Genomic DNA, 21,705 nt, shown 5'->3' with positions numbered 1-21,705 from the left:
GCCAGATCCACGATGGAATCTGAGTTTATAGCTCTTGACAAGTGTGGTGAAGAGGCTGAATGGCTGCGTCATTTTTCAGAAGATGTTCCAGGATGGGAAAAACCAGTGCCGGCTATATGCATACATTGTGATAGCCAATCTGCAATAGGAAGGGCACAAAATACAATGTATAATGGTAAGTCTAGGCATATACGTCGTAGACACAATACCATTAGACAACTACTCTCAACTGGAGTTATCTCTATTGACTACATAAAGTCAAAGGATAATATAGCGGATCCGCTAACCAAAGGGTTAAACAGAGAGTTAGTTGCGAAAATGTCAAGGGGAATGGGGCTCAAGCCTATAGAATAAATTGGTGTGAAGGAAAACCCAACCTACGCTGACTGGAGATCCCAAGAACTAGGTTCAATGGGACAACCTAATCGCACTAATTTGGAGTGAAGAACCTAAAGGGGGGGTGAATAGGTTCTTTTAGGCCCTTTAGCGTTTTTAAAACGAGTTTGCAAAAATTGCAAGCGGAAGACTTGAGGGACAATCACAAATAAAATGAATGCGTAAAGTAAGTGCGTAAAATAAATGCGTAGTAAAGTAAATGCGTAAAGTAAAGAGGGATAGAGATGTTTATGGAAGTTCGACGAAGAATCGTCTACGTCTCCCCTTCTCGATGAGGATCGAGGTATCACTATATCGACTTGGCTTTAGGAGCTCCAAGCTAGCTTTTACAACCACGCCTCGATGCGTCTACTTGGCCTTGAGGGCTCCAAGGATAGCCACGAACTTTACAACCCACTCGAGAGTATTACTTTCACTCTTTTTCTACAACTCTTTTGATATTACAACTCTTTTAATCAACGCAAACAAGAGATAGTAGAAAGCTTTGTAAGAGACAAGAGAGTGGAGTGGATTGATTGAAAATGCATCCTCAAAGGCCTATTTATACTAGTCTTGGACGCCAAGGTTCGGATCTTCTGTTTATGCTTCGGAACGTCCGATGTGATTGAAATCAATTTCCGTAATTTTGGGATGACTTCGGATCGTCCGTTCTTGACTTCGTAGGGTCCGAACATATGCTTCGGAGGAACCGATCAAACTTCGTTGCTTCCGAACAGTTCTTTCAGACCGTCTATGCACAGCTTCGGAAGGTCCGAACTCCAGTTCGTACCGTCCGAACATTCCCGCGTTTCCAGAGATTTGAAATCTTCAACACTTCGTAGCGTCCGAAATGTCCTTCGTAGCGTCCGAAATCTTACTCGATCAATCAGTCATATCAATTTGTCTCCGCATTGAAGTGATTTGATTGCTTGTGTTCGGAACGTCCGATCACGTCTTCGGAACGTCCGAACTGGCTCATCGCAGCTTCCGAACAGCTTCTATTTTGCTTCTGATTTGCAATATTTCGGAACGTCCGAACAACATTTCGGATCTTCCGAACGTAACCTGTTCTTAATTTCCTGCATGCCTCAATATAAAACATTAGTACATTTTTAAGCCAAGTTTTGGTATCATCAAAACAAAAACTTTGGGATATGTTACAGCATTAAAAACATTAATCTCATCCTCGAGATTTGTATGCGTTTAAGGCGTAACAATCTCCCCCTTTTTGATGATCACAAAACTTGGTTAAAAATTGAGAAACAATAATCAACATAATCTAAATTATTATTAAATAACTCCCCCTTAATCAAATAACAAGTCTAAGAGGTTGAATTAAGGCGAATTTATTTAATAACCAATTAACAGCAATTTTAACCAAATAAATTCTCCCCCTTTTTGTGATAAGCAAAAAGACATAAGCATAAAGAGAGACAAATAAACAGGTAAAATATCCACTAATAAATGCAAGTCTTTTATACAATGATGCATAAAGATAAAATAAAAAATAACAAAAACATAAGCTAAGAATCCGCATCCCGCGACTCTCTATGTCTCGGTTCGGACGATCCGAACACGTTCGGTGGATTCCGAAGTAGCCAAGATGAGGAACACCTAAAATTTAAAATATTTAGCACATAAATGAATGTTGAGCCATAATTATGGATAAATACAATTAATTTGTATTATCCGACATTATAATGCTCACATTAATAATACTCCCCCTCAATTTAACAAATATGTACGAGAGTATTCGACTAGTGTTTACAACTCAATCATGCCAAGTTCACCACGCAAACGAGTAAAAGTAGATTCATCTAGTGGTTTTGTAAAAATATCAGCAATTTGATTCTTGGTGTCAACATAGTGAAGTTCAACATCATTTTGCTCAATGTGATCACGAATGAAATGATGTCGAATGTCAATATGTTTAGTACGAGAATGTTGAACTGGATTCTTTGTTAGACATATGGTGCTTGTATTATCACAAAAGATTGGAATTTTTGAAAAAGTAACACCATAGTCGAGTAATTGATACTTCATCCAAAGAATTTGTGCACAACAACTACCGGCAGCCATATACTCGGCCTCGGTCGTTGAAAGTGCAACACAGTTTTGCTTTTTAGAAAACCATGACACCAAGCAATTTCCCAAAAAGAAACAAGTTCCACTAGTGCTCTTTCTATCCACCTTATATCCTCCAAAGTCGGCATCACAGTAAGCTTTTAAATCGAAAAATGAGTTCTTAGAATACCATAATCCGAGATTTGGAGTATTTGAAAGATATTTGAAAATGCGTTTTAAGGCGAATAAGTGTGATTCCTTTGGACATGATTGAAATCGTGCACACAAGCAAACACTAAACATAATGTCAGGTCTACTAGCAGTCGCATAGAGTAGGGAGCCAATCATGCTACGAAATAACTTTTGGTCAACAGGTTTACCTCCCTCATCTTTGTCGAGTCTGACTGTCGTGCTCATAGGTGTGGATGAGGCTTTGGAAGACTCCATCCCAAACTTTTTTAGCATCTCCTTGATGTACTTTCCTTGGTTGACAAAGAAACCATCCTTGCATTGCTTGATTTGGAGACCAAGGAAGTAGTTGAGTTCGCCCATCATGCTCATCTCAAAGTGATCCTGCATAAGCTTAGAAAAATCTCTACACAAGTGTTCATTAGTAGCACCAAAAATAATATCATCTACATATATTTGTACTATCAGCAAATCATTATTTTTAGTCAAGGTAAATAAGGTAATATCAACTTTACCCCTACAAAAACCATTAGACAGCAAAAAGGTAGATAATTTCTCATACCAAGCTCTAGGAGCTTGTTTCAAACCATACAAAGCCTTATCAAGTTTATACACATAATCAGATAAGTGCACATCTTCAAAACCAATAGATTGCTCAACATACACTTCTTCTTTCAAATCACCATTAAGAAAAGCACTTTTAACATCCATTTGAAACAATTTAAAGTCTCTAGAGCAAGCAAAAGCAAGTAGCATGCGAATGGATTCTAGTCTAGCAACAGGGGCATAAGTCTCATCATAATCAATTCCCTCTTCTTGACTATATCCTTTAGCTACTAGCCTAGCTTTATTTCTAGTGATTGTACCATGCTCATCTAACTTGTTCCTAAATACCCATTTAGTTCCTATGACAGGTCTATCAGTGGGTCTAGGTACAAGATTCCAAACTTTATTCCTTCTAAATTCATTTAGTTCATCTTGCATAGCAATAATCCAAGAATCATCAAGTAAAGCTTCTTCTATGTTCTTAGGCTCTATGTGAGAAAGAAAAGCAAGATAATTGCACATATTAGAAGAGCGAGTAGATACTCCCTTCGATGGGCTACCAATGATGAGGTCCATGGGATGATCCTTGTGTGTAGTCCACTCCTTCGGAAGAGGTGCGTCCTCTTGATCTTTAGGAACATCATCTAGGCTTGTGGACTCCAACTTTTCGCCAAGGATATCTATATCATCATCTTCAGAAACAACAGTTCTAGGCAAGCAAGGGTTAGTTTCATCAAATATGACATGAATAGATTCTTCAACTAGTAAAGTACGTTTATTAAAGACTCTATATGCTTTGCTAGAAGTAGAGTAACCAAGAAAGATACCTTTGTCCGATTTAGCATCGAACTTACCCAGGTTGTCCTTACCATTGTTGTGGATGAAGCATTTTGATCCAAAAGCGCGGAAGTAAGAAATGTTAGGCTTTCTCCCTCTCCATAGTTCGTATGGAGTTTTCTTGAGAATTGGCCTTATTGATACGCGATTGATGATGTAACAAGCAGAACTCATTGCTTCAGCCCAAAAATATTTTGGTAGAGAATGCTCACATAGCATGGTCCTTGCAATCTCTACTAGGGTCCTATTCTTCCTCTCAACGACACCGTTTTGTTGAGGAGTTCTAGGACAAGAAAAGTTGTGACCAATGCCTTTGCTTTGACAAAAAATTGAAAAATTTTCATTTTGAAATTCCGTTCCGTGGTCACTACGGATTTGTTTGATCAAAAGATTTTTCTCATTTTCAACCTTTTTGACAAAAATTTTGAAATGATCAAAGGCATCATTTTTGTGGGCTAAAAACAATGTCCAAGTAAAACGTGAAAAATCATCAATAATAGTAGAGTTAGATATACCGATTGAGCCGATGCCTTCTATGATCCCTTTGCTGTTGTCTCCGAAGGTCACCGATCCCTTTTCTTTTGGTCGAATGGATTGTAGCAGCTTCTTTTCTCCCGTCATGTGTCGAGAGCATCCACTGTCAAGATACCAAGTGCTCGATGACTTGTCTCCCCTTTGTCCCTACAAGGTTGAGATACAGTTTGATAGTTGGTACCCGTTTCTTTGGGTCCTTTGGGGTTAGTAGTAGTTGGGGATTTGGGGATCCATTTCCAATAACTATTCTTGTTGTGTTGGTGTCTAAGTTTCTTGCATTTAGGTCTTATGTGGCCTATCTTACAACAGTAAGTGCATGTTGGTGGTGTTCTTGGTTTTGCCTTTGCGATAAGACTAGCGAAGTTGACTGATTTCTTTTCATATCCTAGACCTCCTTTGTCGAAGTTACACCTTTGCATGCTCAAGAGGTTTTCTAGTTTACCGCTACTCACATTGAACTTGTTGAAGGCTTTCTCTAAGTCTCTTAGGTTTGTCTTGAGCTTAGTGTTGTCATGCATCCTAGCTTCTAGTTCAGTTTTAAGTTGCTTATTCTCATTTCTAAGTGACTTAGCCTTATTGTACATACTAGTGTAAGCGGAGAGTAATTCATCGTAAGAGGGTACCTCGTCGTCATCCGAGTCGGTCAGATGATCTTCCTTCGCCATGAAGCATAGGGTAGACTCCTCTTCGTTGTCGCTGTCGCTCCACGTGGCTAGAAGGGCCTTTTTCTTGTCTTTGCTGGCCTTCTTCTTGGAGGGACACTCGTTTGCATAGTGACCCTTTTGTTGACAGTTGTAGCAGGTCACTTCCTTCTCAAACTTTTTGTCTTTCTTGTTGAAGTTGGAACTCCGCATGAATCTTTTGAACTTTCTAGTGAGGAGTGCCATTTCTTCATCGTCGCTATCTTCAAGTTGACTGGTCAAGGCGATCCCTTTCGCCTTTACTTTATCGTCATCTTTCTTTGTCTCCTTCCGGGTAGATACTTCAAGTTCATGGGTCTTTAGGGTCCCATGAAGTTGATCAAGGTCGTAGGATGCCGCATCTCCCTTGTTGGATTCAATGATAGCCGTGCGCTTTGCATCCCATTCCGCCGGTAATGCTCGAAGGGCTCTCCTCCACACTTGTTTAGTTGGGTAGTTCTCACCAAGTTGGGCAAGCTCATTGATGATTTGGGTGAGCCGCCGGAACATGGTGTCGATATCCTCCTTGGGTTCCATCTCAAAGGTCTCGTACTTGAGTTGGAGAAGGTCTATCTTCGTTTCTTTGACTTGATTGGTTCCCTCGTGGCAAATCTCCAATTTGTCCCAAATCTCTTTGGCGGAGGTACAAGCCGAGATTCGGTTGTATTCATTCATATCTAGAGAACAATGAAGAATATTCATAGCTTTAGCATTTTGAGAGATAAGTTTCATATCGTCCTTGGTGAAGTCATCCATTCCCTTAGGAATTTCCTTATTATCCACCGTTTTCATGGGGATATAGGGACCTTTCACCGTTATTTTCCAAAGGTCGTAATCGACGGATTGGATGTATAGAGATATTCTATTTTTCCAATATCCGTAATTAGTACCATTGAAAAGAGGGGGACGATTTGTGGATTGTCCTTGGGCATACTCGCTTGCTAGATTGGCCATTTTAAAAGATTTTGAAAAACCTTGCTCTGATACCACTTGAAGAACCTAAAGGGGGGGTGAATAGGTTCTTTTAGGCCCTTTAGCGTTTTTAAAACGAGTTTGCAAAAATTGCAAGCGGAAGACTTGAGGGACAATCACAAATAAAATGAATGCGTAAAGTAAGTGCGTAAAATAAATGCGTAGTAAAGTAAATGCGTAAAGTAAAGAGGGATAGAGATGTTTATGGAAGTTCGACGAAGAATCGTCTACGTCTCCCCTTCTCGATGAGGATCGAGGTATCACTATATCGACTTGGCTTTAGGAGCTCCAAGCTAGCTTTTACAACCACGCCTCGATGCGTCTACTTGGCCTTGAGGGCTCCAAGGATAGCCACGAACTTTACAACCCACTCGAGAGTATTACTTTCACTCTTTTTCTACAACTCTTTTGATATTACAACTCTTTTAATCAACGCAAACAAGAGATAGTAGAAAGCTTTGTAAGAGACAAGAGAGTGGAGTGGATTGATTGAAAATGCATCCTCAAAGGCCTATTTATACTAGTCTTGGACGCCAAGGTTCGGATCTTCTGTTTATGCTTCGGAACGTCCGATGTGATTGAAATCAATTTCCGTAATTTTGGGATGACTTCGGATCGTCCGTTCTTGACTTCGTAGGGTCCGAACATATGCTTCGGAGGAACCGATCAAACTTCGTTGCTTCCGAACAGTTCTTTCAGACCGTCTATGCACAGCTTCGGAAGGTCCGAACTCCAGTTCGTACCGTCCGAACATTCCCGCGTTTCCAGAGATTTGAAATCTTCAACACTTCGTAGCGTCCGAAATGTCCTTCGTAGCGTCCGAAATCTTACTCGATCAATCAGTCATATCAATTTGTCTCCGCATTGAAGTGATTTGATTGCTTGTGTTCGGAACGTCCGATCACGTCTTCGGAACGTCCGAACTGGCTCATCGCAGCTTCCGAACAGCTTCTATTTTGCTTCTGATTTGCAATATTTCGGAACGTCCGAACAACATTTCGGATCTTCCGAACGTAACCTGTTCTTAATTTCCTGCATGCCTCAATATAAAACATTAGTACATTTTTAAGCCAAGTTTTGGTATCATCAAAACAAAAACTTTGGGATATGTTACAGCATTAAAAACATTAATCTCATCCTCGAGATTTGTATGCGTTTAAGGCGTAACATGGAGAATCACTGTAGGGGTTATCCCTAATTCATTCCTATCATGAAACAGTGAATGTTGAAGATAAGCTTACGGCTTTTAATGATTCTGATGAGAAGCAATATAGAATCACCTATGTGAGAGAGAAGTGGGGCCGCTTCGAAGGAATTGCAGGGCTCAATTCTAGACCCTCTTGCAGAACCAGGAGTGTGTTCATGGCCAAAACGAACACAATCATGAGAACTGAATAGTATTAGGAAGAATCTTGTGTGGAGTATATCTTAACTCACAAAAACGGCTGTACAGTTCAAAGACATCATATCTACTGTCAACCAGTGAATTATTATGCTTTCACAAGGAAATGTTCAAAGGGTAATACCTACCTATCCTATGCAAGATTCAACTGTTGAACTTTATCACGGAAAATCGTTGAATATCTTTTCAATTTCCATTCATGTGGGGGATTGTTGGACTTTGAGGCTTATTGGGCTTATCTTTGAATGGGAAATTGGATAAGCAAGCAAGGCCTAGTTCATGGCAAGTGGGAAATGTCCCACATAGGAAAATAGACATAGCATTGGTGAGCTTATATTGAGTTGCACTTTGTAGAGGTGTAACAATGATTGGTCAAGAGGCTCTCTCTCGCGCGCACAGGCGCAGGGGGGGGTGCAAATCATGGGCCCGATTTGCAGTGGAAAAAGGCTTGACTTGTGTGCAGGCGTACGTGCGCGATCTGGGCGCGTCGAATGTCGGACCGATCAAGGCAAAATTTCCCACCGAGGTTCACCTGGCTTTTGCTATTTTTATTTTCGAAAATTGGAATTATGGACCAAGACCTTTGGTATTTCAGCTGACCCTTGGTGTTGTAACTGAAATGGCCTTTGGTGCTTCAGCTGCTGACTTTTGGTGCTCCGGCTGCTGGCCTTTGGCCTTTCGGATGACCAACGGTTACAGCCGTAACTGTCCATATGATCGCCTATAAGTAGAAGCAGCCTCAAGTCTTTCAGCATCATCCAACACACTCTCCAACATTCCCAAATTCTCGAAGCTTTGCTTGTTCTACTGTCTCGGCTGCTGCTGCTCCTACCGGCTGCTGTCTCTCTGTCGTTGCTCTGCCCCGTGGTAAAGTTCAGGTAATTCCTCAGTTCGCCGTGGTGGTGCCTTGTGCTACTGTACTACTGGTTTTCCGTTGTATCCTGGGAAACAGACGTCCACGTTCATCCTCGCAGCACACACCGGAGGGGACGAATCTGTTTTAAGGACACTGTATTTCATACAGGCCTCGGTTTGCTTTATCTTTGCACTGTCCTACTGTTTTGTTAATTGCAATTCTAGTTCTCCTTTACGTGTACCTTTCTGTTTGTGCGTATACGTTTGTATACATTTTGAATAACACGAATTTGTAAAATTATGGTGATCTAATATCGATATAAATTTCGTCTAGATCTCTAGTGTGATCTATACGAGATACAAAGTTTCTTGTCGTTGAATTTATTTGACGATTGAAGAAGGATAAAGATTCATTCGTAGGGAATAACAGAAGGATTATATCTATTTAAAATCTGGAATACGTTATTGTACAGTGTTTAGAACACAAGGTAAATATTCTAAACGTCATGTGAATATTTTTATTTCATTCGACACCCGAGGAACATTTTTAACGTCAAAACAAAAATTTTAAACTTCTATTGCGCCTTAAGTGCAAGAAAACAATACTCCAACACATGGTTGTCAGGAACCAAGTTGAAGATTTTGTATTATAAGGAATGAACAAGATGTCGACGAGGTGGGACCATGGTTGTTCCTATTTGGACGCAAAAGAGTCATTCGACTAGGGCATATTTTTTTCGGGGCCTGTAATTTTTCTAAAAAAAACTTATTATATAATAATGTAAATTGACTTAATAAAATTTATTATTCCTGTATTTTTTCCTTTCTATAAAAAAATTATTTTTATGTGCCCAGCATAATTCCAAATCTCTCGATAAATTTATTTATAAAATTTATTATTTCTAAGTCGCTTGACATTTTTTTCCCAGAACCAATATAAAAAAAATTTATACACAAATTTATTACGTAGTATTTTAATTGAACCATTATAAAACCTATTCTCTCACTCAGAGGTTTCGTAGTGAATTAGTTAAAGAAAATATATGAATATTTTCCTACTGCTCACATCGTTTATAAGTTCTTGTTGGTTATCTTTGCTTTTCTAATTACATTAGAAGTGATAACAAATTTTTCAAAGTTAAAATTCATCACAACTTTTTACTCCAAACGATCATATCACAAAAAACAAAATCTGAATGAATTGATCATGATATCAATTGAAAAATAAATTACTGACCATTTTAGTTAATATTTTTAGAACTAAACTCTAAGATGAGTTGTTTTCTAGTAATCATTTGTACATGTTTAATCTTAATACTCAATTATAATATATATCAACTATTGTACATTGTTTAGTTTTTATATTGTTTTTTAAGATAGTAATTTAATTCAAAAAAATTGTTACGAGGTGGAACCAGTTTAAGGGGTGATGCAAAGTTGTCTGATCAACGACTTCGATCAGCGACCTTGCCAAACCAAGAGAGATACGAATCATGGTTGTGCTAAATAGTATACGGACAAGGTAAGCTTGACTGTCCGTGATATCATTCCTTGAGAAAACTAGCTGAGAAAAATTTAACAGTCGCATGCCACTCCTTGCTTACTGAAAACGAGGAGGAATGCCAAGCCATCATAATCTCAACCTTGAGAGGCAAAAGTGAATCCACATCATCTAGCAATAAACAAAGGATTGAAATACAGAAATATAAACCCAAAAAAGCAATAACTTGAATCCATAACCGAGTTTCTCCTCTGGTGCAATAAAGTTAAGCTTCCAACTTCTATATCCGACACGGACAGTAGTAAATGAGTTAGCAAAATAACAAACTCAAGACCGTTTAAGTTGTTACATAACCTCTTGCATCGCAAACATCACACCAATCATTGCTTGTCCAACTTGAAACTGTTCACAGCTTTCAAATAGTAATGAAACAACTAACGGCCATTTGAAAGCTTCAACAATCGTACCAAACATAGTAATTGGGAGTCGTCGCTCGGGTTATTCACAGGGAAAACAAAATCAAGTGTTTTCCAAATTGGGGAGGCGAAGGCTCTATACAATTAGTAGTCTAAACTTTATGAGGACAGAATGAATGAAATGTAAAAATCAAGCATTAACAAAAAAATATCCAACCCCTCTGGACTAAAAACATGGAATTTCCAACGCCAAGTATAGGATAAATATTAGCATCATATGAAAACAAAGCACCAAACCAGTTAGCTGCACACAAGTGATATGGAAGTATGTTGAGAAGGGAATTTCACAAATAGATAAAGAGCAACAATAAACCAATAATAGATTGATTTGAGTAATAACTGTGCGGATTCAATACTAATTACGCCGCTGCGGTTATTAGGTCACACCAACCTCGTTCCCAGCACCAACGACATATCTGCCGTTTTTATCAATAAGACCGGTTATTGAAACACCGCGGAGACATAGTAGAAGCAGGGAATTCGCTGAGGTTGGTCCAATCATATTTTCTGCCAAAATGTCAAAATACAAAAAATTCATTTTGCGAATTGGAAGCGAAAGAACAAACAATTATACACAACAAAATGAGCCCGAAAAGGCTTTGCAACTATTCTTCGAAAAATAATAAAAAGGTTTGCAATTATAGTACAAACTTACTAAACAATCATAGTGCTAAATATGTAGATGCTTCAAATATTTAAACAACATATTGCAACTCAAAATTACTTCATAAACAAGAAATTGTTTCTCAAATTATTTCTCAAGCAAAACATGTGGGGAGAGAAAAAACCTGTTAATTAAGCGTAAGGATTCATCTGCTGAAATTTGAAATCCCGATTTATGCCCCTCAGCTGCCAATCTCTTAAACTTCATAGTTCTATTGCCAATTCAGAGCATCCCGAATCTGAGAAATCAACTCTGGCTCCACTTGGATGAACTCACTTCGATAGGAAATTTTTATTTTATTTTATATAAAACAATATTATAATAATAAAAGGCTAGCAGAAAATAAAACTTGGATAGAAAACTTTCAAGCGATGCCAAAATGCCACTCAAAACCATGGCCAACAAGTTTTGCGGCTTAGAGATTGTCTTTTCCAAATGATGTTAAATCTCACAATTATAATTATCGAGTAAATCCAACCGTCGTCTATATTGCACATTCAATTCCGACTGCAAAAACAGTTGCAAGTCCAAAGCCCTCGATCTGAAGATTTTTTATATCTAAAAATAACTCTCATATTTAATTCCATTACCTTCACATAACCACAGTAAAATGCAATTGAAGATAAACATTGACAAAATTCAATCATGACCTGAAATTAATTCAATTCGTAAAATCGACACCAAACAATTCACAAAACATCATTTGCTATTAAGAGTGTGTGGGTAGAGAAGTAAGAAAAGAATGGCCTTTACAGATTTAGCATCAGTTTCTTATTAAAAATAAAAAACGAAAGAAAGTTCATTTTTCACTACTCTCTCTTTCTACCTTTCTGAAGGGGAAAAACAGAAAAAACACAGTTAAAACTTAAAATTAAGTGTTCTTGTATCCAAATTTGCACTGACATATGTTAATTACTTTTAGAATCAAATATATGACTGACATACATTAAATGTATATAGAACCACAAGAGTGTTTCTTAACCCAGAAAAGCTAATTAACAAGAGCTAATTAAATCTTGCATGACATAGACAGAGCTGATATATTATTAGGGGGTCATGAGAGCCCATCAACTTTTTCAAAAATCTTGTGTTATTTTGGACTTTCTCTAACGTGACTCGGCTGTAAATGACTAAATTATTCATCATTTACTAAAGACTTTCAGGGGGAAAACTTCAATAAATATTTCGAAAACTCGATAAATTCTAACGCCCCCAAGTAGCTTGATATGACTTCTAGAACCTGATTAAGCGTTACTTGAGCAAGACAAGATCTAGTACTCGAACTACTCAGTTGGAGTTTTGACCAATACAGCTCGCAAGTAATTCATCTCACTTGCACTGGCAGACCAAAATCATAAAACCAAATAGAATTAAGGAAGATCAATACCAGAATATAAAGAAACAAATTGCCTAGTCCTCAAACAAGGAATCCAAGTCTATGCATCTTGATGCACGTGTTACTCATGGATGAGGAAGAAAGCATGAATATTTTCCATTCTTTTTTCCTCCAAATCCCGGTTATCAGCATGAGCGTCCATCGTTGCATCACAGTCGCTTGGTTTTGACTTCTCAGTTCTCATATGATACAGGGACAATAGAAAACCTAAAATAAGCAACTCATATACCAGAAACTGTTACTACCCAAGATGGTTCGTGAGCCAATTTCTGAATAACAAAAAAATATTTCTCTGACTTTCAAATTCGTTGGTATTTTCAATTTCCACTTAACATGATGCATCCTACAAATATATTCTAGATTTAACAAGACATTAACCCACTTTAAAGTTAAATTACAACAGTTTCATGAGAGATACCTGCTTTCCCACACGCTTATTTAATATTGTTTCATTATTGACAAAAACGGTAAAAGTCTTTATCACTCTGTCTCCCCTAGTCAAGTGTCAACCTGTAAATTGTGTCATATCACATGTGCGGAAAAAATATCGAACATGTTAAGCAGTTCGGGCAGATTTTGTGAAACCAGGACTCAAACCTGACTCACTTTAATCGCCCAAAACCTGAAACCCACAGTCCGAACTCACCAAACCATCTAACCTGAACCTTCTATTTTCTTTAAAAGGGAAAGAATTGTTTAAATCAACCATAAAATTACATCAAAATAAACATCATCATAAAAATTCCTTACTTTTTTATAAATGAGTCTTTTAGAGCTCATACATACCAACACGACAAGCTTAACTCGATCTTGCTACATGACCAGTTCGCTGACCCAAACCATTACTAAATGGGTCAGATTTCACTTTAGGACCCTCTAAACCAGAATCCCATGCCAAACACTGTCATTTGAACAGCATTTGTAATATGGTAGGCAACAAAAAAATGTGACAAGATTTATGCAACATTGAATGAGCATCCATAAATTGACAAGAATAAGAAAATGTACCAAGAATTTGGTTAATTTTCTAGTACACGGGAAGAACCTGAATTGTAGAAGGCATCAGGATGACTAACAAAATATTTTCTGAAAAACTATCATATATGCCAAGAAATAATTTATCAGCCCACCCTTCATAGAAAATATAGTCCAAGTTTGGCACTGAGTTCAGCAAGGAAATTGCCCCATCCCGCATATTTTACCTAGAGAAATCGGCAACCCGAACATGAGCAGTGCCACATTACCAAAAAATCGAATGTATAACCCAAACCATAACTTAGTAAGGAAAATTTCCCGTTTCCCGTATGTGAACCAAAGTCATCTGCAACCCAAACTTCAGAACTGCATCATGACCAGTTCTAAAACCATTTCCATATACCATAGATATATCGGATGCAATTTGGTGTTTGAAAAACACACCAAGTTTTATCTCAAATGGTGAATGTCCCGCTTGCCTTGATGGTGTTGAGATTGGGATTGAGGACGAAGTTGATGCACCATTGGTGTCAGACATAGATAAAATTTGGGATTCTAACCACATGCTCGCAAGAACTTGACAAATACCTTCTTCAACATCTTGTCTGAGATTTTGAAAACCTAGCATTAAAATGGTGATATATCAGGAACAGAATGGGACAGAGAAAGATGCATAGAAGGAAGAACTGTTCATTTTACTTACGACTCATGGATTAATTATGAAATCGAACAAACGGATTAATGTCACCTAAAGAGATACTTCAATATTGAACCTAAAAGTGAAAAGAATATGCGAGCGATGTTCACGTTTTTATTGAAAAGGTTGCTACGAGAAAACAAGATCTCTAATCAACACAGAGAGAGACCATACATACATAAATAATTAATATTAAAATCCCTAAATCAACGTCATTTCAGCGATTTGATATTGCATGTTAAGAACAATGCTTACAAATCAATCGGATTATTCATACTTCACTAATTTTTTTTCATTAAAATTAATTGATTGTTGTATGAAATAAATTATGATCACACTCACAAGTGCGGGCACAAATGAATCAATTTGTCTGTAAGCATCTCACGGAAGCACAAAATTATTTGATATTTGACATATTTTGAGTTGAGTTTGATACCTAACTATTTGGGTAGATGGCCCGTGAGCCTCGTGAACTTTATTTTATTTATCAGTATTAAATAAATATATAAAAAAACAATGAGCTCAGAACCTAAAACGACAATTCAAGCTTAGCATAGTACAACTCAATATTTAAATTTCAACAAGATGATTCAAGCTTAAATATATAAAATATAAGGAATATTCAGCTTGACTTGATTCATTTGTATTCCCATTCACGGGGATATAAAAGGAGACAATAAGATAAAAAGTAGCAAGCGTGAGAAAATACCATTAAGTCGCAACCACGCATGCATCATTTCATGAGCTAATATCGATCCTGTTAGCAACCTGCAGCTTTTAACAATTGAGTGACCAAATTTATTCTAATATGAAATTCAATATGCCCAAATAATATGGTGATGTAGAAAATACCTTGGAAAACCATGTAAAATAAGTATTGCTGTCACTTCACAATGGAGGGTTAATTTATAAGGCTCGATTCTCATTCCTGTCGCTTGGTTCCCAGAACCTATTCTTGGTGGACGCAATACCTGGTGATCATTGGCAAACCGTGATAAACTTCATATGAATGATTTTTTCCAGGAGAAACCAAATGACAGATAGTACAGTGCCCTTACAGTGCTGATTGTTTGTTCCTCCGAGAGACAAAGACCTCGTGTCTCGGGCATATGATGATGCCCCTAGAAAGAAAGGTAAGGAAATTAAAAGTACATTTTCCCATTTATCTCACTTTTTCTTCACAAGAAAGGAAAGTCAAAACAAACAAACAAATATCTTGGAATGTAAGACACAAATCTTACATGTCTCTCTCCATCCAATGCCTCATTCAGAGCCTGCCTGTCAACCAACAGTAAAGGAATTGGCTGTGTCACTTTCATATTCAATCCTTCATAAAAGTCTTGTACATCAATAAAAAGAGGCTGGCACTGATCAGTATCCATGATTGCCGAATCTAAGCACTCCATGCATAGACTTCGACCATCATTAAGGGATACACATCTTGCATCCCTAGACTGTGAGCATCAAGCAATATATCGAATAAATTAGCACTTAGCACCCTAACAAACAACCATTAAGGTTTTCTTGACAACAATGAGAATATTTTAATCTGGCTCGAATTTACCTCCATCCGCTCACAACTGCAGCATCTCTGAGTTCCATCATGCTCATGACTAGGACAGTATTTCTGGGACCAAAAAGGATGTGCCCTATATTCAATAAGGCCAATGGCATTTGTTGGTATCTGGAAAAAACAAACAATAAATAAACTCTCAAAAGAAGTCAAAAAGTAATGTGGTTCATGTTGTGTGTTTTTTACATGTACATATGTGTGTGTGTGCGCGTGTGTGAAGCGGAACATAGACATGTTCAAGTAGGCATGAAGTTCATATATCTGGAAACTTAATGTTTTCAAAAGCTGCCTCCATTTTGGAGCGACTGTAGTGAATAGATCTTGCCTTGATAGAACAGGTGGATAATCCAGCTTGATGTGTAAATGTAACAAATTTATTTATTTAGTCGACTGTTTATTTTGAATAGAATGTTCATTGATGTATCTAGAAAATAGATTATCTTCGTTTTAATCTTTAACTATCCCTGTTATTAGCTATAATGATATCTCAAAATATAATTTTATCTAATTTATTTTTCTATATCTGGCGTCAAGTGCCAGGCTATGCTATATTTGTTCATTTTTAGTCATGGCTGGATACCCACCTTCCAGATCTGTTGCCTTTCAAATTATTATACTCTACAAATACCGTCTCATAAATTAAAAAAATTATCTCCACTGGTCCCAATCAGTTGAAATGGTGAATCGAGAGAAGGAATACTATGGCTTTTCACTTGCATGGAAAGATTACTGTTGAAGAATAACCAAATTTTTTATTTTACAAATCAATGGTGTTGGTTCAGTTAGCCAATTCAATGGAGGAAAAATTTAGTGCAAATTTTATGCGCAGCACTACCCCCAAGCAAATGCGAATTGCTTCAGGGAAGAAAATATGAGACTTAGGGAATGCATCTCAGCCGTTAGAATTGTGAAATAAGGCCCGAAACTTGACCGAGCTAGAATGGATGTCGACAATTATTTCATGCTCACACACAAAGCTGTTGCGGGAAATTAGATACTTTAAAAATTGGTTGAAAAAGACAACATATATGATTTCCTTTCCGAGCTTAATGAAGAATTTGATACGGTATGGGAACATCTACTTGCTACTGACACATGTTAAAACATTAAATATTTTTTTTAATGGCAGCAAAAAGGATGCAGACATGATTATGGGCAGGATAACTATACAGTGCCACACAAAAAAAAATTCTTTTTCCCTCGTCATGGAAAACATTTTTTTAAACCAAAGTCAGAAAAAAGAGATAATCTTTGTAAATACTGATAACCTCTCAAACCTAATTACCACTCAACAATGACTTTTAGAGGCATTGCGGGAAAAGGCATTGTGGCATAGTTGTCAAGGGCGCAAGGCGCACCGAGGCGGACAAGGGCTCTGGAGCCTGAGGCGCAAGGCGAGGCGCGCGCCTTACCGAAGCAAGGCGCACATTTTTAATTTTTTTTAAAATATATTTATCTTAGAATAATATATTAAAATATGAACTAATTAAGTCACAATGTCACACAAAACAACAAATAATTAATAAGTTCATAACAATAAGTAACACAATTAAAATTTTTCAATCATCCTGAGCAGTTACGTTTGGGGTTGATTTGGGCTTTTACATTTTAAGTTACTATTACAAAAAAACAGAGAAGTTGCATTTTCAAAATGCAACTTCTCTGTTACTGAATTTGTTTTTTTAAAAAAGCAACTCAGGCGCGCCTAAGGCGCGCCCGAGAGCCTTTCCAAGGCGAGCCTAGGCGCGCGCCTGGGCGAGCCTTTGTGAATCGTTGCGCCTGGGCCGGCCCCAGGCGCAACGCCCACGCCTGGTGGCGTCTCTCGCCTCGCCTTTGACAACTATGCATTGTGGGACTTGTAACACCAGCTTTTGTTGCAATCATAATGCTAAGATGATATAAAAAGTATCGAGACAGATTAGCCAAGAATGATATCAAAAATAGCTCACTTGTCTTCGATGGTTGTCTCACGGCTAATTCTATCATTTGTCAGATGAGTAGATGACGAGTATCCAATTAGGAAAAAATTGTAAGTATCTCCAACAATCCAACCATTAACGTAAAAAATGGAGCACAGGAAATGTTCCATGCAGTTTCACGAATCACCGCACAAACAATAGTAGCCTAATAAAACTCGATCAAACTGAAATCTAAAACGGAGCACAGGAAATGTTCCATGCAGTTTCACGTATCACTGTACACACAATAATAGCCTAATATACCTCGATCGAAGTCTATAAAACCAAGTTCAGGCCATATTGGAATAGCTTGGTATAGGATTAATGTAAGATCTGGGAAATTTAAATTTACATAACCTGAATGCATATAATCTAGGGTTTTAATTAAAATATGTGTTTAATTATTTTATGCATTTAGTGCATAATTATTGCATGCTTAGGATTTAATTCACGGGTATTTAAAGTTTAATACATTAGGATTTAAGTTGCATTTCGCACTCGAACGAGAAACGGAGACCGGGAATATTCAGAAGAAAAAATATTTTTATTGATTAATTATTTTTAATTATTTAATATGATGTTTTTTTAACTATGATTTTTAAAATGGGCCTTGGCTGTGTAATTTTACCCGTCAGGTTATATTTTTAACCGGTACGCAAATTTTAACGATTCGGGAGACTTCATGAGTCACCTTGTGGTTGCGTTTTTATACAAGTTGACATGAATATTGCATCCTTTTCTTGACTTGCTCACGTTTTTATGATTTGTTGCAAGGGGGCTGCTGAGTTCTGTTGCAAGGGGGCTGTTAACGTCGAGGATGAAGGGGTTTCTAGGCTGGAGTCGAAGCCTTGTCGAGTTGGGAGAGAGACGAGCGAGTTCCTTGAGGTTTCGGTTTGTTTGTGAGGAGATCGATGGATGGATATGAACCAGCGGTGCAAGGGCCGATCCAAGCCATGGACCAAACCTTGGTGGGTCTGAGACACGGCCTAGGAAGGTTCGACCACCGCTGGAACGAGCCTCGAAAACGATCGAGCGTGAGGAAGCGTGTTGGGTCGTGGGGTGCGTTTGGGCGAGCCTCGGGTGTGCGTGTTTTTGGGACGTGCATGGGGCTGAGTCCTTGTGATGTTTCGGTCCAGGAAGGTCTTAGGGTGGTCTAGGATTGAGTTGTTCGAGGCTGGTCTGAGCCGTTAGAGCCTAGGGTCAATAAGCTGCAAGCTTAGTGTGCTAGGGCTTTGAAATGTCTTACGCAGAAAATTCCAGCAACATGTTTCCTTGTGTTCATGGGTCTTAGTGGGCTGGGACGTGCGGTTTTAGGGCTGGTTGGGCAGTACTAAGGTATTATTCGAGTTAGGGAAAGTTTGGTTAAGTTTCCGGCTGATTCGGGTTAAAATCGGGACTCCGGTCCAAGTTTTAAAACGATTCAAGTTTTAACCTTGTAGGTTACTCAGATGCAGATTATGCAGGATGCAAAATCGATCGAAAAAGCACAAGCGGTTCATGCCAATTTTTAGGGGAAAGACTTATTTCATGGGCCAGCAAGAAGCAAACGTCTATCGCCACATCAACCGCTGAAGCAGAATATTTAGCAGCTGGAAGCTGTTGTGCTCAAATGTTATGGATTCAGCAACAGTTAAAAGACTATAGAATCCAAGCGGCTGAATCTCCCATATTTTGCGACAACACAAGTGCAATAGCTATAACATACAACCCTGTCATGCACTCTCGGACAAAGCATATCGATATCCGACACCATTTCATTCGAGAGCATGTGATGAAGAAAGAAATACGGCTTGAATATGTTCACACTGATCAACAAACAGCCGATATTTTTACAAAACCACTACCCGAGGCTAAGTTCTCCCATTTTCGCAATATGCTTGGTTTGATTGACTTATCATGATGTGTTTATTTCTTGTGCTTGTTCAGGTTAATTTTGCAGAAAACAAAAGAAGAAGACAAACACCAGTAAGTAAAATAAAATAAATATCTTTATAAGCAGGGGAGAATAGTACATCATAAGCAAGGGGAGAGTAGTACATCAACAAAGGCGGAGGCGGACACTCCTAATCTCCCTATCTACGTACAACCTCCAAAGGGCTAACCAGCTGGTCATCCCTCCGACGGAAATACGTGCAAACTCCTCTGAGATGGCTACCCTTCTCAGAGCTCTCCTCTCCCTTAGCAGCATAAGAAGATAAACGCCGTCATCAGAAAAGATTCCAGCATTATCAGCCACGCGAAGATGTCGCCTCTATCTTTCTAAAGCCGCCATATCTCTGGAAGAAGGAGCCTCTCCGCTCTCAAGAACGGACTGGAGTTTTAGAACTTTTGGCCAAATGGCCCGCGGCTTCTTCATCACTCTATCCATGATAGCCTTCTTCCTCGAAGCCACCGCATCTTTCAGGAACTCCTCAGCCAAGTCTGGACTACCATCTTTATCCATATTTCTAAACTAGAGTGTATTGATAACTCTTGGCTGGTATTTATAGATGAAAGTCAAGCGTCAAGGGCTTATGTCATCATGACTGCGGTGGGAAATGTGAAGAGTTTTATCATACGCTACCGACGGTTCAATGTCATTCATGCACGTGTTTAGGGGGAACATGGTTCAGAATGATTATCATTTTCTTTAACCGGTTCCACCTAATAACATCAATGATCCGGTTCATATTTTGTGGACGTAATTCATCCACGTCATTTTCGAAAAACACACCCAAAACTTTTTCGACTGCCCCTATATGAAGTGACGGTTATCTCCTTGAAATAAAAAAAAAACACTCAATTTGCCGCCGTCCAAAATTTTCAAATATTTTTTAAAAAAAATTCTCCACTAACAGTCCTCCACGTGGACTTGTTAGTACGTTCTTGAACCGGACATACATACCCTCACTCACCTCATTGTTCTCCTTGCTACTTTATCGCAGCTCACTACACAGGAACCAGCTCACAGAATTTCTTTTTGAATCATCAAATGGCTGCCTCCATTACACAGAATACAGTGGCTATCAACTTTCCATCTGTCTTCTCTATGCCCAACAAACCAATGAAGGCCATGTTCCGTACAATTGAAGAATCTGGGCTTCGAACTTTTCTGGGCTGTCGATACTCATACTCCGACATATTACTGAAAGAGTTCTTTGAAACTGCTCACATGCAAAATGGAGAAATTCTTTGTTATGTTCAGAATCAACACTTTACTTTCACCCAGAAGGTGTTTGCTGAATTGTTCAAGTTACCTACGGCTGGTGTAACTGACTTCTCTACACTACCAGATGGTAATACTGATATCTGGCGTCAAACCTTCTCACTCACTGCCTCTCCTATCTCTCACCCAACATGCCAGAAGCGAGATCTAAAGATCGAATATCGATTGTTGGCTGATATTGTGGCTAAAGGAATTCTTGCTAAAGCTGGTGCTTATGATAAAATCACTCTGGAAAAATTCCTTGTTATGGCAACCATCTCATCTAAACTAGGAATCAACTGGTCTGATATCCTTTTCAACATTCTGGTAGCCATGGTGAAGAAAGACAACCAATCTCAAGGCTTTGCAGTTCCAATTTGCCACATGCTAATTTCTGCCGGTGCTCAACCAGTTGATATGATTGAAGTTGGTAAGACCAAGCTGTTCTCATGGGTATCGGTTGACAAATTCATTAAGAAAAACAAACCTACGGATGAAGAATTCGTCCAGGTCAAAACAGAAACTGGGGCTGAATTTGTGAAACTGAAGAAAGCGATTGTCTCCACTCCCAAGGAAACAAAAAGGAAGCTGGTTCTGAAATCCAGTTCTGACGAAGAATCTAAGGATGACATGACATTCCGGTTTCACAAGTGTTCAAAAAGAAACGAACCGTTCCTTCTAAAGCAACTAAGATTAAGCTAATCAAGCATATTTCTGCACCACTTATTCCTGCACCTATCCCATCAGTATCGGTTACCAAGTTAATAGGTATTCAAATTACAGATACAGATATCCAATCATCTTATTCAGGAGTTCCGATTATTCTC

The 21,705-nt window shown here is 38.4% G+C and overlaps 1 protein-coding gene across 5 annotated transcripts in view; it reads right to left on the bottom strand.

Annotated features, from left to right (window-relative positions):
- Nucleotides 1-11,219: 11,219 nt before the first annotated feature.
- Nucleotides 11,220-21,705, bottom strand: part of LOC140837296 (protein DA1-like) — a 31,134-nt gene continuing 20,648 nt past the window's right edge. For 2 of the 5 annotated variants that reach the window (XM_073203421.1, XM_073203422.1), the window contains exons 8-13: nt 15,728-15,847; nt 15,405-15,617; nt 15,222-15,284; nt 15,016-15,134; nt 14,873-14,931; nt 11,220-14,087 (exon numbers count right to left, since the gene is read on the bottom strand). In XM_073203421.1, the coding sequence (XP_073059522.1) occupies nt 13,768-14,087; nt 14,873-14,931; nt 15,016-15,134; nt 15,222-15,284; nt 15,405-15,617; nt 15,728-15,847 (894 nt within the window). In that variant the 3' untranslated portion in view covers nt 11,220-13,767. The remainder of the gene's footprint in view (nt 14,088-14,872; nt 14,932-15,015; nt 15,135-15,221; nt 15,285-15,404; nt 15,618-15,727; nt 15,848-21,705) is intronic. The other 3 variants (XR_012119282.1, XR_012119281.1, XR_012119283.1) reach the window with 3 other exon arrangements.

Source organism: Primulina eburnea, chromosome 7, assembly GCF_022965805.1.
Source record: "Primulina eburnea isolate SZY01 chromosome 7, ASM2296580v1, whole genome shotgun sequence".
Classification (NCBI taxonomy): domain Eukaryota; kingdom Viridiplantae; phylum Streptophyta; class Magnoliopsida; order Lamiales; family Gesneriaceae; genus Primulina; species Primulina eburnea.
This window is presented reverse-complemented; position numbering and strand designations above follow the sequence as displayed.